This window comes from Myotis davidii, unplaced genomic scaffold (assembly GCF_000327345.1).
Source record: "Myotis davidii unplaced genomic scaffold, ASM32734v1 scaffold448, whole genome shotgun sequence".
Lineage (NCBI taxonomy): Eukaryota > Metazoa > Chordata > Mammalia > Chiroptera > Vespertilionidae > Myotis > Myotis davidii.
In genome coordinates this window covers 3,101,489-3,119,225 of record NW_006383009.1, presented here as the reverse complement: position 1 = coordinate 3,119,225, position 17,737 = coordinate 3,101,489, and the positions used below count along the sequence as shown (strand labels likewise).

The 17,737-nt window shown below is 47.7% G+C and overlaps 1 protein-coding gene across 8 annotated transcripts in view; it reads left to right on the top strand.

Moving 5' to 3' along the window:
• Positions 1-17,737, top strand: part of GATAD2A (GATA zinc finger domain containing 2A) — a 109,955-nt gene that overhangs the window by 80,211 nt on the left and 12,007 nt on the right. For all 8 annotated transcript variants that reach the window (XM_006778319.2, XM_015557738.1, XM_015557737.1 and 5 more), the window contains 2 exons: positions 16,194-16,326; positions 16,453-16,584. In XM_006778319.2, coding sequence (XP_006778382.1) covers positions 16,194-16,326; positions 16,453-16,584 — 265 coding nt within the window. The remainder of the gene's footprint in view (positions 1-16,193; positions 16,327-16,452; positions 16,585-17,737) is intronic.

Below are 17,737 nucleotides of genomic sequence, written 5' to 3'. Positions count from 1 at the left end.
TGTGAAGTATGCCATTGGTATTTTAATGGGAAGTGCGTTGAATTTATAGATTGCTTTGGGCAGTATGGACATTTTAATGATGTTGATGCTACCAATCCATGAACACGGTATGTTCTTCCATCTGTTTATGTCTTCCTCTATCTCTGTTTTCAACGTTCTGTAGTTTTCTGGGATTCTGGCTTCTGTCTGTGTGCTTTGAGATTCATTCATGGTGCATATCAGCATTTTGCTGAGCGACTCCTGCGTGGATGTCAGAGTTATCCACTCACCTGTCCATAGACTGCCAGGGCTGGGTAAGCACAGCTGCCGTGATCATTCCTGCAGAAGTCTTTACATAGACATTGATCCTCATTTCTCTTGGTGTGTGTTGTTTTAACCCCTTCCCCAACAATTTTTTTGTTAAAAACGCTTCTTTTTCAGACTAATTTTTTTATTTTGGTTCTATATAGTATTTTTGATGCTGGTTATGAAAACAGTTTGTAACTCGTCTTCCTATAAACCATATTTTTTTGCCATATTTTCTTAGTATACTCGTCGACGACTGAAAAAGAACATTTTGTGAAAACGAGTATACACGTTTCTGCCGGGGAAGGGGTTAAAGAAACTACCATTTCCCCCAAAATGTCTAGGCCATTTTACTCTGGTAGGTGTCGGGGACTGGCCACTTCATTTTTACTTGGTGTCTTCAGTCTTTTTTTATTTTTATTTTATTTTTATATTTTTAGAGAAACATCAGTTGGTTGCCTCCCGCATGCACCCTGACCAGGAATTGAACCTTGCCACCTTTTTGGTGTACAGGATGATGGTATCTTCAGTCTTTTTAAATCCATACCCGATGATATTTTTTAATTGATTTTTAGAGAGAGTAGCGGGCTGGGGGGGACATCAATTGGTTGCCTACAGCATGCAACCAAGCCTGCAACTGAGGTCTGTGCCCTTGACCGGGAATCAAACCTGAGACTGTCCAAGGGTTGACGCTCTAATCACTGAGTAAAACAGGCCACGGAAGTCTTTACGATTTTAGCCAGTGGGTTTCCAGAGCAGTATGGGTCCAGGTCCTGGCCTACTTGTATGACTATCAGTCTTTTGCCCTTGATAACAGAAGGCTGATTGCTGCTGCACTGGCTGCCTGTCTGGTGATGGGTAGGAGTGCTCACTGGCCATGTACAAACCTGAGCCCCTACCCACTGTGTTCTCAGGACCATGTGGCACTGCAGCTGTGCCTGGCCTGCTGGCCAGCTGTCTACTGGAATGTGTATCCTTGAGTGAGTTGGGCGAATGTGACACAGCTGTGGGCGTGATGGCTTGGGTTGGGAAAGGGTCCTGGTTTTCACATAGCCAAGTAGGTGTGACCCTCACCCTGGTTCATCTGCAGTCTTCCTCACAGGGATTGACCTCCCTGTCTTATGTGAGAGCTTTGGAAGTCCTGCATCCAGAAACCTGTTCGTTCCTTCTGACCATCACTTCTCTGAGTTGGGGCTCCAGCACTCTGGGAGACCCTTTGAAGCTCAGCTCCCTTCCCAGCACCTGTTGTGGGAGTATTGCTCCCTTTCACTGCTGATTCTCTCTGGGCAACTTCCAGGAGAGCCCAGGTCTCAGAGAGCTACTCCATCAGCTCCAACTGGAAATCTTAGCCTGCCTGTGTTTTTTATTTTTTATTATTTATTTTTAAAAATATATTTTATTGCTTTTTTACGTAGAGGAAGGGAGAGAGAGTTAGAAACATCGATGAGAGAGAAACATTGATCAGCTGCCTCCTGCACACTACCTACTGGGTATGTGCCCGCAACCAGGGTACATGCCCTTGACCAGAATCAAACCTGGGACGCTTGAGTCCACAGGCCGACGCTCTATCCACTGAGCCAAACCGGTTAGGGCCTGCTTGTGTTTTTTATTGTGTTCAGAACATGAGAACTGAGAGGTATGTTTCTTTGGAAATCAGTTCCTGATTCCATGCTCTCTTCTCTGCGTCACTGCCACCTCCAAACTTTTGTGCTTATCCTTCAGCAGCCAGGAATGCTTCTCTTCACACATGTGTGAATTAAGCAGATTTGCAAATTATTTTGAAATTCTTTGGTGTAATTCTGCAATGCAGTGTCTGATACCTCCTCATAGCACATATTCCTGCTCGTGTTTTGTCACATGTTGACAGGCTCCTCACCCTGTTCGTTGGGTCATTTAAACGTTCTACTTGCAGGGATATGTGAGGGAACGTCTCTGACCAGCCAGTCCTCTACTGGGCTGGCTAAAACTGCTCTTAATAGGCACGGCTTTTTATCTTGCATCCTGTGATGCGGGGGTGGCAAGTGCACTGGCCAGAGCACTGGGACCGAGGGATCCCACTGTGTCCTTCACAGCCACCTAATCTGGTGAAGGAACAAAATGAAGGGGAGGACTATGTAGAGCAGGTGGGAACAGGAGTTATTCCTGGGACCTCCCAAAGGTGTGTGTGACCCCAGGTGGGACAACCAGGGGACACACTAGGAGAGGAGCATTTTCTCAGTGCCCTGATGGAAAAGGAGAGCTGGCCTGTTTGCAAGAGATTGCCAAGATTTTTCCCTTGAGAAGATTAACAAATGAATTGTAATTTGTGAGCCTGAGGGTGGTACCAGCAGGTTGTGCAAAGAGAATGAGGGTATCTTTCAGCCTGATTCCACTCACACCCATGTGGCCCAGGACAGTTTACCCCATCCTTAGAACCCACCATCCCTGAGTCGAGGCTGGTATTTTATTTATTTTATTTTATTGATTTCAGAGAGGAAGGGAGAAAGAGAAATATCAATGGTAAGAGATAATCATCAATTGGCTGCCTCCTGTATGCCCCCCACTGGGCATTTGCCCTGACTGGGAATCAGCCATGACCTCCTGGTTCATAGGTCACTCAACCACTGAGCCACGCCAGCCGGACAAGGTTGGTCATTCCTGAGCCTTAGAAGCTCCCAGTGTCATTCAGCAAGGTTTGTCACAGTGCTAATGGGAAGGAGCCATAGGACTCATGGGTGTCCAAGAGTGAGAGAGGGGAGTATAGATGGATGGCCACAGACACCTGTGGGAGTAAGGTGGGTGACATGCACAGCCAGGCATCAGCTGCCTTTGAACTTGTTGAGTTCCCTTTGGCCAAGGCAGTCTCAATGCTGGCACCATGGAGGAGCCCACAAGGGGCAAGATGAGTGAGGAGTGTGTGAGGGGTGGAGAGGCAGGAGATATAAACCAGCCCTTGCTGCTCGGCCAGTGTGACTCAGTGGTTGACCTATGAACCAGGAGATCACGGTTCGATTCTCAGTCAGGACACAATCCCCAGTAGAGGGCATGCAGGAGGCAGCTGATCTTATCAACATTTATGTCTCTGTCTCTCCCTTCCTCTCTCTGAAATCAGTAAAAATATATCAAGGAGAGAAAAAAACCCAGCCCTTGCTGCATTTCCTCTTCCTTGGGTCCCAAGCCATAATACTGCTTATTTTTAGTATTTAATCTTAAAAATAGTTGTGATATAACCACATTGCAAAGCTTCAGGTCTTAGTGGGACTGAGACCTGGTAGCTTGTAGTGTTCCTCAAAGCAGAGCCTTGACAGCTCTCGGGGAAAAAAACGTCAACACAATGGTACTCTGAGGAGAATGACCAGTTCAGGCATACCGCATTTTCTTCCTTCAGGAACACTTGGCAGTGCCTGTGGTCATTGTGGAACAGAGCAGTCTTGGTGGCACTGTCTGGGGAGCTTACAGTCAGAAATTGGGGTACTTAGGGTTTCAGGTCCCTGGAGCCTTTGGGTTTGGTCAGAGTTGGGGCCTGAGAAGGCCCAAGGAGGTGGGAGCAGGGTGGCTGTCTGGCTGGGAAGGTCAGGCCCTGGAGTGCCCTCTGGAGGGGGAAGAGGTGGTGTTCTGGGCCTGGGTAGAGCTGAGGAGCATCTGGACTTGAGGATGGAGGTGGACCTGTTGGGAAAGAGAGAAAATACCTTTGCCTGGAAAGTAGCAGTCTGGAGAGTGGGGCCATCAAGTGCAGGGTAGTGTACTAGCAATGGGAGCTTGGGCCAGCCACTGGGCAGTCTGTGCTTGGTCTCCCAATCTGCAGGCGCACAGTGTCAGAGTGGAGCTGCCCTGGGAAATGCCAGTATCTGTGCATTGAGTAACGGCGGGGCCTGTACAGTCGCTGCTTTAAAGGCCACAAGAACAGGGTTACCAAGTTTTGTTGCCTTATAATTGAGTAGATTTTATAGGGAAAGTACAGCGTATCTGTGGGGTGAGTCCTATTAAATTTTTAGTATCTCTCTCTTTTCAAAATATAACTTCAAGAAAAAGTCCATGTGTCAGGAGGCCCTCACTCAGGAGCCTTTGCTCAGACTGGCATCTGCCACAGGGATGGGAAACCCTTTGCCACAAGCACTGGCACAGCCCCTTTACCATCTCTAGTACCCAGAGAACATTGGTGTTGAAAATATCTGTTGATGCCCTAGCTGGTTTGGCTTAGTGGATAGAGCGTCAGCCTGTGGACTGAGCAGTCCTGGGTTTGATTGCGGTCAAGTGCACATGCCCAGGTTGTTGGCTCAACCCCCCAGTAGGGGGGTGCAATGACTCTTCAAACTCTTCATCCTCTCTCTCTCTCTTTCTCTGCCCTCTTCCCCTTCCTCTTTGAAATCAATAAAAATATATATTTTAAAAAAGAAAATATCTGTTGACAATGTTATTCATTTAATAAAGATGACCCATTATTACATGGCAGCATAAATAACATTTTTTATGAGAAATAACTATTCTGCAAGTTTAATTACTTTGCTTAGTAAGTGGACAGCTGGATTCTCATATCTCTTCTGCAACCAATTTCTTGTGATATGTTGTTAGGGTTAAAGCCTGTGAAAAAACCCAGCTTCACACAGAACATTTGGGGCACTGAGGTGCTTGGTTAGTCTTTTTAGATAATTGTGCATTTCTTCCTTTAATGGAACACTAAAACAAAGTGGCTGCTCCCTAACAGAGCGGATCTCGACCTGTGGGTTGCAACCCCTTTGGGGATCAAACGACCCTTTCACAGGGGTCGCCTAAGACCATTGGAAAACACATATATAATTATATATTGTTTTTGTGATTAATCACTATGCTTTAGTTATGTTCAATTTGTAACAATGAAAATACATCCTGCATATCAGATATTTACATTACGATTCATAACAGTAGCAAAATTAGTTATGAAGTAGCAATGAAAATAATTTTATGGTTGAGGGTCACTACAACATGAGGAACTGTATTAAAGGGTCGCGGCATTAGGAAGGTTGAGAACCATTGCCCTAACAGTTAGTTGCACTATAGACTCTTAAACCTTTTTAGTGAACTTCCTGTACTTGGTTACATTAAAGTCCACCAGTCTTCCTTGCATTTTGAACAGAATAATCTTTTTTTTTTTAAGTACATCCTAATTTTAGGATCATTTTAGATTTACAGAAAGGTTGCAGAGATTCTGCTCACCCTGTCCCAGATTCCCCATTGTTAATAGGTTACTGTGGAATCGAACACCCACATGTTGCTACTAACTAAAGTCTATAATCTATTCAGATTTCCTTTTTTTTTTACCTTTTCTGTACCAGGATCCTTGTTACATTTAGTTTCCTTAGGCTCCTCTGGGCTGAGACAGTTTCTCAGACTCTCCCCCCACCCCCCCTTTTTTTTAAACATATATTTTTTTTGTTGATTTCAGAGAGGGGATAGAAACATCAATGATGAGAGAGAATCATCCATAGGCTGCCTCCTGCATGCCCCCACTGGGGATCAAGACCACAACAGGGCATGTGCCCTGACTTGGAATCGAACTGTGACTTCCTGGTTCACAGGTCAGTGCACGCCAGTCGGGCTCAGCCTTTCCTGATTTGATGACCTGGACAGTTTTGAGTACCATTGAGGTATTTTGTAGGATGCCCTCAATAGGGATTTGTGTTTTCTTAATGTTTTTCTTATGGTTGGACTGGGGTGATGGGTATGTGGAGGGTGAGGAAGACCACAGAGGTGAGGCACCCTTCTCTGTACATTGTGTCTGTGGCACATACCATCAATGTGACTTTTTAAAAAAAATTGATTTTGGAGAGGGAGAGAGAGATAGAAACATCAATGATGAGAGAGAATCATTGATTAGCTGCCTCCTGCATGCCCCCAAGTAGGGATCAAGCCCGAAACCTGGGCATGTGCCCTGACTGGGAATTGAACTGTGATCTCCAGGTTCATAGGTTGACACTCAACCACTGAGCCACGCCAGCTAAGCGAATGTGACTTTTCACTGATGTTGACCTTGATCCCCTGATGGAGGTGGTGTCTGTCAGGTGTCTCCCATGTAAAGCTTCTCTCTTGCCTTTTTGTGTGCTATCCACTTTGGAAGGAAGTCACTGTTTACAGCCCATAGTAACCATTCCCCCTCTTCAAGGTTGTAGCATCTGCATAGATTACTTGATATTCTTCTGCCTGGGAAATATGTCTCTTCTCCTCCTAAATGATTTTTTTATTCTGTTTGATTTTTGTTGTATCATTGAACATTAGAAAATACTGGTTTACTTGCTTGTTGAGATGTTTCAGATACAGTTGACCCTTGAACAACATGGGTTTGCACTGTGTGAGTCCCCTTATACATAGATGTTTTTCATTAACATACAGTACTGTAAATGTCTTTTTCAATGATCATCTTGATTTTTACTCTAGCTTACTTTATTGTAAGAATATAGTATATGATACATATAACATACAAAATATGTGTTAATTGACTATCTGTATGACATCTGTATTGACTCTCGGAATGTTATTTGTATGACATCCAGTCAACAGTAGGTTATTTATTAGAAGTTAAAGTTTTAGGAAGTCAAAAGTTACATGTGGATTTTTTACTGTGCAGGGGCCAGTGCTCCTAACCCCTGAATTGTTTAAGGGTCAACTCTACTGACACATTTCATTTTCAGTATTGTAGAATCAGATTAGTTCATCTCTGATATGTTGGGAAGCTGTTGGGCTCATAGAGGCAAACACTAGTTTTTCAAAATTCTATCTTGTCACAGAATATTAAAAAGACCCTAACTTGAGGGCTGGGGTGGTTGAACATTGACCTGTGAACCAGGAGGTCACGGTTCTCTTCCCTGTCAGGGCACATGTCCATGCTTTGGACTTGATCCCCGGGGGGGGCATGCAGAAAGCAGCCAATCAGTGGTTCTTCATAAGGGCATTGCCCATAGTGTGACAACCCTGACTCCTGGCATAGTTTGGCACTGCTGTCCCACCTTGGCAAAAAAAGCAGATGTTGTCTCCATGTTACAACCTGGCAGAGCCCCTGGAGGGGTCCCAAGGACCAATTTGGGGAACTGCTAGTAGCCCAGTGTTATGCAGAGGAGCACAGGCAAATCGTTTCTGGCTGTCCAGCGTGGGCAGAGTCAGGATGCCCAGCAGGGACTCTGCTTATGTCTCCAGCAGCACAGTGGTTGATGGCCTGCTGGGGTCAGACAGTGGAAGGAAGAGAAACCCTCAGCCTGAGACCTTGTCCCTAGGGACCTCCAGTTGCAGGGCGGGGGTGATCAGATGAGTCAGTTCAGAGCAGAGAAAGTGATGGGGTTGCCTCACGTGGGCACATTGCATTCTGCAAGGATCTGGAAGAAAGGCAGGGTCAGTCTTTTGACTAGATGCTTTTTTTTTAATTTTTTTATCTTTTACATTTCATGACACCCCCTTGAAGTAAGCAGCATTCATTCTGAAGATGAAGAAACCAAGATTCATTGAGGTTTGGGGCCAGGTTCCCACAGCCAGAGAGGTACACCTGACCCACCCTGGTCCTCCTGTATGACCTGGGTGGCTGACCTGTGTGGAGTCCCTTGGCTGCTGGGCTCAGAGTAGCTGGAGCAGGTCTAAGCATGTGGGGGTTGGGGAACAGGTGAGCCTGAAAGGATTTGCCTGTGGAAAGTGGGGAAAGATCCAGCAGTTTGAATTAGGTATTTAAAGGGAGGCAAAGTGTGTGCTTTCCATTTATCACAAAAGTTTGTGGTTAGTACAAACTAGGAAGCCGTGCTTGTTGCTCATGTGTGGTTTTCACCTGCACATAGGTGACCCTTCTCTTGCTATATGTTGGTGAGGAAGCCGGCATCCCAAAATGTGGGTTTGGGTTCATCTGATGTCTGGAGTCCCTCTGAGCTGGAGAGTGCTCCTGGGTTCTCTTTATGTCCTCCTTGGTGGAAGATTGGCCTAACATGTGGTTAGGGAACAGAGGAAAAAGTGGACACTAGCCTTGATGCTGGGGCCAACAGTCTGGGTTTGACGTTTGTTTTTCTTTTACTCTTCCAAGGTCCTGGCCCTTTGGGAGCCTGGATTCCCAAGTGCCAAAATCCTACATAGTTTCATCAGGCAGATGGTCATCCATGTGTAGCGAGAGTTGTTTCTCAGTCAAGTTTGAGACCCCGTCTATGTCCTCACAGTCATTTCTATGTTACTTCGGGGACTTTATATGCAGATGCTGCTGGCTGTCTAGGATCCTTCAAGTATGAATAAAAACACTTCCCCCTTTAATTTAGTATAAAAATTGTGTTTGGTAACTCAAGGTAGAGACGTCAGAGTTGAAAGTCACATGGGACCCAACCTCTCCCACCTTATACTAGTACTCTCTGCATGCCACAGGCATGTGACCTGGGAAAATCATTCCATTCAGACTACTATTCACTTGTGGACGAGTGTAACAGTCGAACAGCTGCGAGGATTACATGGACATGTGCATCTTGATGGTTGGCACAGGGCTGGCCATTATAAAGAATCAGTATATGTCCTGGGCGATTTTTCCAAACCTTACATATATCAGCTTTTCAGTTCTATGACTGGTCATTTCCAATAAGTGTCTCTTCCTGAATTTTTGAACAGAGTGTGCTGAACTGGATTTAATCTCCCTGGTGGTGTTGAATCCTGGCTGGACCGGTCAGGATCGTGCTGAAGTGACTCCTTGGGTGGGAGCTGGCCCTGCAGGCTACCTTGTTACTATTTGGTGTTGGGGTCTTTCCATGGGGCCACTGCCAGCTGTTGGCTCAGGGGTCCTCTCTTTGTCTTGTCTGTACATCTCTCGGCGACTCTTCACACCCGGAAACTGGCCCCTATCACTGCTTCCAGTCACAGTGAGGTCCTCTTGGCCTTCCTGGCCAGGATTTGTAACTTTCAGGGGTTCCTTTGTTCCTAAAAGGAGCCCCCGAAAGATAGGCTGGATGTCTCCTGACCTTGCTGATGGCATAGTGCTCCTCTGCTCCTGCCATGTGCCCTGGGATTGCCCATCTCTGTGCTGGAGATCCTAAAGAGGGGATTGGGCGCACAGGCCAGAGTCTGGCCACACATGCTCCCTCCTCTTCTTCTGATATGTTCAGCTGTAGCTGTGGCAGGGCAGGTGCACTGTAATGGCATCCCAGAGTGATAGTCAGACCTGAAGTCTCCAGGAAGAATGATGGCTAGGTTTCAAAAATCCCATTGCAGCTGCTCACCTCCATGGCCTTTGTGGCCAAGAAGCAAAATGTGTTCTGACTTCCAGGCCCCCACAAAGCAGACTTTTCTCTTGACATCCCAGCCAACAGGGTGTCAAGTTACAGTGCTGGGAGAAGTAGCAGTGGATGCCAAGAAGGGATTCACGCAAAGGGGTGAGAAGCAGGCTGGTGGTCTCCGGGGGCTGTAAGGGTCTAGGGAGGGGACCAGGCACCCCTCCCCCTATGGGGCAGGCAGGACGTGGACTGTGGGGCACAATCTGTGTCTGGGCAGCAGAGCTTCCTGTCTGGTCACATCAAATGTTTCTGAGTGAATGGTATCTCTTGGAAAAGGAGGGTGGGGTTCCAGTGAGCAGCCTCCATGTCCAGGTGGCCATGAAAGGCCCCAGAAATGTGTGTCTGTCAAGACACCCAATTCTCAGGGGCCTGCCAGTAAGATGGTGCCAGATGGTAGGACTACCCCAGGAACTGGTGATACCTCTTATTTTCTCGTAGGACTTTTCTAGAAGTGTTTCTGGAATTGTGGGGGTAGAGGGGTGCTCATTGGATTAAGCATGGAATTGCTTTTGGCTGTGACTCAGATATCACTCCAGGTTGTATCTGAAGGTGGTGGCTCATAGGCTTGAGGATGGCCCCTCCTTTGCTGTGGGACTTTCTCCTCACCCTCTTGGCTGGGCAGCTCTGATCTCTTGCTCGGTCTTCCTGGAACTCCATGGAACTGGGCTTGGAACTTATTCCAAGTTCTGTATCTGCCACAGGAGATACATGTGTGGAGAACTGCACTGGTCCCTTTGGGGGGCTTTGAGAGTCAGCAGGGGTGGCTACTAGGAACCCCCCTTGTCTCTCCCTGCTCTATCCCAGAGTAATGTCTAGGATAGATGGCCTCTGCTGGGGACAGTCTGAGGGAGGACAAGGAGTTACCGTGGTGTGGGCTAACTCCCTGTTGGCCCCATTATCTTAGTGGTTTAAAGTAATGATGTATTGGTTTGTAATGGTCTGTTGGGTCTCCTGGTTGGCTGGTCCCAGCAGGGCACTGCTTCTTGGGCTCTTGTTCTTGCAGTCCACGTTAGCTGAGCTGGATGACTGGTGGCTTTGTCACTCACATGGGATAGCTAGGCTCATCTCCATGGCTATCTCTGACCCTCAGAGACCCTCTTTCCATGAAGCTAGCTTGGCATCCTACACCAGGGTGGTCTCGGGAACTGCAGTACCTGGGCATTCGTGGGCTCACTCTGGGGGCCCAAGTAGGAGCTGCAAGGTTCCTGTGGCCTTGCCTCAGAAGCTTGCAGTGTTGCTTCCTCCACGTTCCTGTAAAGAGAGCAAGTCACAAAACCAGCCCAGGTCATGGGAACAGGACTAGATGGAGTGTGAGCACAGTCAAGGGTCAGCTGGAATGAGTGCCTTCACAGGGCTTTCAAGGCTGGGCTGATGACTTCATCAGGGTGGAGTGCTGGTTCTCTGTACAGGGTTTTGTCAACCACGAGTATTGGGGCTTCCTCTTAACATCCACCAGAATCCTGGACTCATAGACTAGAGGTTGGACTTCCAGGGCCTGTGTCCTGAACAGACACATAACCCAGAATTCAGAAATCCTTTTAAGTGAATTTACACATCCTTTAGCAACACAGCATCGATTGTGCCTGTGGACATAGTCACCCACATGTGCAAGATCATTAGTCACTCTACAGGTATTGTTGAGTTTCTTGTGGACTTACAGACCCCATCCTGGAACCAGGTGCCAGGGAAGAGGAGGAAATGGGCGTGTGCCAATCCTGTTGCCTGAAAACCCACTATGTCAGACCATACTGTAGCTGCTGGGACAGTTGCTCACAGAACAGACACAATTCCTGCCCTCGCAGGTTTGAGAATATTTGAATGCTAGTTACCTCAGTAGCCCGTTGTGTGCCAAGCTTGCATTCACAGTGAGCAGCCTCTTAATGCTTCAGGAAAGGTCTGGACTCCGATTTCCTGACAGCTTCCTAAGTTATCTGAGCAACTCTGAGGGGCAGCTGGGCTGAAATCCCTGTTCCTGTCCTTGTAGGAGGTACGGAGGGGAGGGAAGTATCTTGCCCTAGGCTCCTCCAATTGCAAGAGGCAGGATCAAGTGAGACCACGGGTGGTTTATGGGAGAATGACAGCAACACTCGCCCCCTTCCCCAGTGTGCAAGCTTGGTGCACAGTGCCCACTCATGGTAGGCCTTTGTGAGCATGGCCTTGGCTCTGGGAGAAGGGCCTGTGGTCCCTCTGCCACTCCTAGCCAGTGTGGCACTAGGAGAAGATTCCTGCTCTTCTGGTTCTAGGGAGGAGGGGAGCCTCACCCCCTCTTCTGAGTCCATAGAATCACATCAGGACTGGACTCTTGTTTTGTCTTTTGCTTGTTGGGTCATCCTGGGAACATCCAGTACCCGGGCCTTCTAGAGACAGGCTATAAGTAGAGCCATAGGGCCCTGGCCACTCTTCTGTGACTACCTGTAGCCCTAGCTTGGGGTGGGACAACCCAGGGACCTTTGGGGGCACAAAAGGTTTGAAGTGCATCTTGTGAAGGAGGACGTGGAGGGTGTGGTGAAAGGAATGGTGGTGAAGGTCAGAGCCCAAGACAGAATGATCCCATGGTATAGAGACTGGTGGGACTGGTTGGGGTGGATAAGAATTGGCTTGGCCTGGGAGGTGTGAATGGGTTTCATTGGGAGGAATGCCCTGGGGCCCAGGTTGGGGTTTTGCAGAAGGAGCAGGTGAGGCTGGTGCTGATCTAGCAACTCCTCACCCCACCTTTAACCACAACTAGCAGCCACCTGCTTCTGGACCCAGCTGCTGGGCCAGAGAGTTGCAGAGAAGAAGGTTCTGGCAGGGAATAGCTGGTTGCCGCTGGCCCTAAGGAGGAATTTGTTGTCCTGAGGCCTTATTGGGCCCAGTCATTCCCAGCTCCCCTAGTGTGTGCGGGAATCTCAGGGGTCTTGTTAAAATGCAGGCTTAGATTGAGCAAGCTGTAGGGCAGCAAGATGCTACATTTCTATAAGCCCTGGAGAAGCTGCCCAGCTAGCTGCTCCTGAGCTGAGGTGGGTAGTGGTCCTGTCCCTCTTGGTAGATCCTAAGGACAGAACCACCTTTTTATCCAGGTGTTTATCCTCACTGCTTGGCACTACACCTACTTCTTAGGTGAGCGTTCAGCAAAAGAGAGTTGAGTGACTGAATGAATAAATGCACGAGTGTAGATGAAGCACTCTGTCCCCAACACCAGGCAGCTTCATTCAGAGAACAAAGGTCAGAGTTTGTGAGGACTGTTTCTGCATTCCCTCTATGAGACTGCTTCCCCTGGCACAAGTAGGGTGGGGGTGGGGGGGCATAGTACACTAAATATTAACCTCACACTGACCTCTGGCTGGTGAACACCTGCGACAGTAGCCTGGCATTGTGGACGCAGGATCCTGTTATAAGTTAAGTTTACAATCCTGATCTTACCTCCAGAAAACTTGAGGGGGTTATGTGTTTTGCCAGAGACTGCCCAAGGAGGATGCAGTAGTGAGACCATTTTCTCTGATTACAGCCTGGCTTGCGTCCAGTGATTTTTCATAGGTCATATAAAATCTCTTGATCACAATATTATACAAAGGGGTTCCCAAGATGGGCAGGATGGGCTTATTGGATTTGCCCTGAAGTCTTGTAGCTTCCAAATAAACTCGGTGCCCAGGTGACTGCCTTGGACTGAAGCAGTATACCTGGCCATGCCACCGTCCCTCTAGCACAGCAGTTCTCAACCTGTGGGTTGAGACCCCTTTGGGGGTCGAACAACCCTTTCACAGGGGTCGCCTAAGACCATCGGAAAACACATATATAATTACATATTGTTTTTGTGATTAATCACTATGCTTTAATTATGTTCAATTTATAACAATGAAATTGGGGGTCACCACAGCATGAGGAACTGTATTAAAGGGTCACGGCATTAGGAAGGTTGAGAACCACTGCTTTAGCATGTTGGGCTAGCTAGACTCTGCTTTTGTTCCCCTGGTCTAAATGGTTCTATAATTTAAAACAATTAAAAAAAAAAAAAGAATGTCCATGTTAAAGTTGATTCTGTATCAAAGAGGCATTCTTTTTCCTGAATTAAAAGAACTCTTCGGGAAGGAACTGAGACGCGTGAAGCACCCTTGTTTTAAAGATGGAGCTTAGGAAGGGGCTAAGGGCCCACTGGAGGGGCTGGTGGCCCTCTGTGTTTGGAAGTGACCCAGTCTCTGTAACATACCATAGTCTCCGGGGGTGGACACCACACAGGAATTGCCCGCCAGCCTGGCAGCTCCAGGGTGAACTGGGTGCCTCCATTTTCTGAAAAACACCTGAACCCTACCTCACTTCTCAAAATGAAGGCTGCTTGTCACAAACTGGTTAGAACTGGCTGTTACCATGGTTTTCACAAGGACGGCACAGTTAAAGGGTCACATGACCAAGGAGGGAAATGCCTTTGTCACATGACTTTTTGGTGGCCTGATTAGCATACAGGAAGTTCACTTCCTGCTGGGATGCTAAGTGATCTTTGATGGGAGGTGATGTCATCTCTTGGATGAGTTATTGATTAATGTCAGTCTAAGATGGGACCTAGGAGTGCTGTGGTCAGAGTGGCCATCTCGGAGCTGCAGCTTCCAGATGGTCTGGTTCCCTCACCCTGCCCTCTTCCCTCAGGCCAATTTCTTTCTTTCTTTTTTTTTTACATCTCATCCGAAGAAGTGCACACCCTCACTGGATGATAAAAAGAGATAAATCCCTGTAGATCACCCTCATCTCAGCACACACTTCCTTAGAAAGTGCCTGCAGTCTGTAACTCTAGATGTGGTTCTGCCTGGGCTGCTGCCCCGCCTGCCTGCAGCTACCTAGGGTTCAGGATCCAGGAGAGTCAGTGAATCCTCAGCATCGAGTCCTCTGTGAATGTGCAGCTCACACCAGGGACAGCAAAGGCAGTTTAATGGGCTTTTAAGCAGCAGTTCTCTATAACTCTGCCCCTGCTTTGCTGGGGTGTAGTGGAAGGAGTGGGACAACTTCCAGCTGTTACTCAGTTAACTTTATCAAGTTTGTTCTCTGGGCAACAGTGCCACCTAGCGGACGAGTTTGGTGCTTGGTTGATTTTGCTGCTGAGGGAAAGATTTGATTCTTTCAACAAGACTTGAAGCCAGATCTGAAGGGAATGTTTACATTGTGCCCTCAGCAAATGGAGCTGCTTAGTTGGGGGCAAAGTGCCATCTCTGGGACCCTTTGATCCTGTGTATAAGGTCAGTGACACCATAGCAGAGGCTCAGATGTGCATGTATGTCTTAGGAGACTTGGGTGTGGACAGGGTTTGGGTAAGAGGGCGAGAGTAATGGCAGGGATAGCCTTGGCACCAGACCAGTTCACCCGCTGTTAGAGCATGGTGGATAGAGGTTGCTGGAAACCAGTCTGTGAGCAGATTAGGTAGGTGAGGAGCACCCAGATTTGCAAGATAAAATGTGTTCTGTATTCTAGTCTATTTCAAAACATGTAGCCACGTTGCCACTGGGAGGTTGAAGGGGCCACATGTGGTCCAGGAAGGACCTCAGCCAGTATCCAGGGCCATATGTTTGTTTGTTTGTTTTATATTAATCTTCACCCAAGGATATTTTTCCCATTGATATCTTTATTTTTTTTAGATAGAGAGCCAGAAACATCGATGAGAGAGAAACATCGATCAGCCGCCTCCTGCACATCCCCCACTGGGGATGTGCCCGCAACCCTGGCACATGCCCTCGACCGGAACTGAACCCGGGACCCCTCAGTCCGCAGGCCAACGTTCTATCCACTGAGCCAAACCGGCTTCGGCCCCATTGATATCTTTAGAGAGAGGGGAAAAGAGAAAGGTGGGGCGGGGCGGGGCGGGGGGGAACGACACATTGATGTGAGAGACACATTGAATGGTTGCCTCCTGCACACCCTCTGACCAGGTCTGGGGTTCGAACCTGCAACCCAGGTACGTGTCCTTGACCAGGAATCGAACCCATGACTCTTCAGTGCACTGGCTGAGGCTCTAACCACTGACATTTATGTTTGTTTGCTTGTTTTCTTTTTTGTTAACCTGAGGATATTTTTTTCCATTGCTTTTCAGAGAGAGTGGAAAGGAGGGAGTGGGGGAGAGAGATAAACATGGATGTGATGTGAGAGACACATCAACTGGTTGCTCCCGCATGTGTCCCAACCAGAGGCGGGGAGCATGCCCACAACCCAGATATGTGCCCTTGACTAGGAACTGAACCTGTGACCTTTCGGTGTGCGGGCCAACACGCTAGCCCTGGCCGGAGCTGCTCAGTGGTTAACCACTGACGTTTTTAATTCAACACCTAGCCACATGGTAGAGAAAGGAGTGGTGGTGGGTGGTGTTTTCCAAAATGTCTGTGTCACCCTCAGACATATAGATGTCCTCATCCCTGGGGACACAAAGGCAGGCACCAAGAACAGTCCCAGCTGGAACTGGAAGGGGTCCAGCCATAAACATGTGGGTTTGGGTACTGCATGGTGAGTACAATGAGAGAAGGCAGCCTAGATGGGTGGCAGAGAGACTATCAGGGAGGACACAAGGAGAGATGTTGCCACCAGTGGGGCAATGTGCTTGCCATCTCCTTGCTTTGTCTGTGTTTTAATCTGGGCATCTGGAGGGTGTTCACGTGGGTTTTCTGGGGAACAGAGTCCAGCACAGCACAGTAACAACCCCCTGTCCCTGCTCCACAGTGACATGAAGTCCGAAAAGAGAGCCCCTTCGCCTGATGTGATTGTGCTCTCCGACAATGAGCAGCCCATGAGCCCGAGGGTGAATGGGCTTCCGAAAGAGGCCTTGCAGGAGACCAGCACTGAGGACCTTATGGTGAGTCTTGTCCCCCTGCTAGGGACTACGCCACTGAACAGCATCCCTGAATACAGCTGGTGACAGTGGGGCATGTGCTTCTGGGTGCTGGGCCTCCCTCTCAACCCTGTCCTCTTGTGCTTACAGAAAAGCAGTCCTGAAGAACGAGAAAGGATGATTAAGCAGCTGAAAGAAGAGTTACGATTAGAAGAAGCAAAGCTCGTTTTATTGAAAAAATTGCGGCAGAGTCAAATACAAAAGGAAACCACCACCCAGAAGGTTTGTGCATGTCTGTATCTTCCTCAAGGACCAGTGGAAGCCATTCAGAGCTGGGGTCGGAAAGGCTGGTCATGGGGGACGGGTTTCCTCAGGGGTATGAGGGTCTGAATAGAAACTTAACTAAATACAAAAGGTCCCATTTTGTATTTAGCTAAAAGGATGTCAATGAGAGGATATTAGAGTCCTGCTTGGTCTAGAACAGCGGTTCTCAACCTGTGGGCCATGGCCCCTTTGGGGGTTGAATGACCCTTTCACAGGGGTCACCTAAGACCATCAGAAAACACATATATAATTACGTATTGTTTTTGTGATTAAGTCACTATGCTTTAATTATGTTCAATTTGTAACAATGAAAATATATCCTGCATATCAGATATTTACATTACGATTCATAACAGTAGCAAAATTACAGTTATGAAGTAGCAACGAAAATAATTTTATGGTTGGGGGTTACCACAACATGAGGAATTGTATGAAAGGGTCGCCGCATTAGGAAGGTTGAGAACCACTGGTCTAGAATGTTTCAGATCTGAATACATAAAACTCACTTCCTGTAAAAGCATCAAGGGAATAGAAAACAGATAGATGTATGAAGCTGCTGGAAGCACACTTCAAGGCTCAGAGCTCTGTCCTGAGTTTGTTTTTAGAAAGGCCTCCTGCCCTGCTGGGGCTGTGCTGGCCTGGAGAGGCTGCTGTCCCAGTGCCTGAGGTTCTTGATGGTTCTGCTATGAGCTCACCATGTGGGGCAAGTTCATGTTTTGTTGGATTTCTGGGAAGGTTTATGATTGGTTATGCAGCTGCCCTTATCATAACCATCACAGCCATCTCACTCTAGCTGGTTTGGCTCAGTGGATAGAGCATCGGCCTGTGGACTCAAGGATTCCAGGTTCGATTCTGGTCAAGAGCACATTGCCAGGTTGCGGGCTCGGTCCCCAGTAGAGGGCATGCAGGAGGCAGCCAATGAATGATTCCCTCTCATCATTGTTGTTTCTGTCTCTCTTCCTCTCCCTTCCTCCCTGAAATCAATAAAAATATATTTTTTTAAAAAAACCATTACTACTAAACCAGTAAAGTGATTACATGGCTGAGGAGTGTGTAAAACTCATATTCCCTAAGAGAGAGGCACAAAAGAAAGACACTCATTGGTCTGATT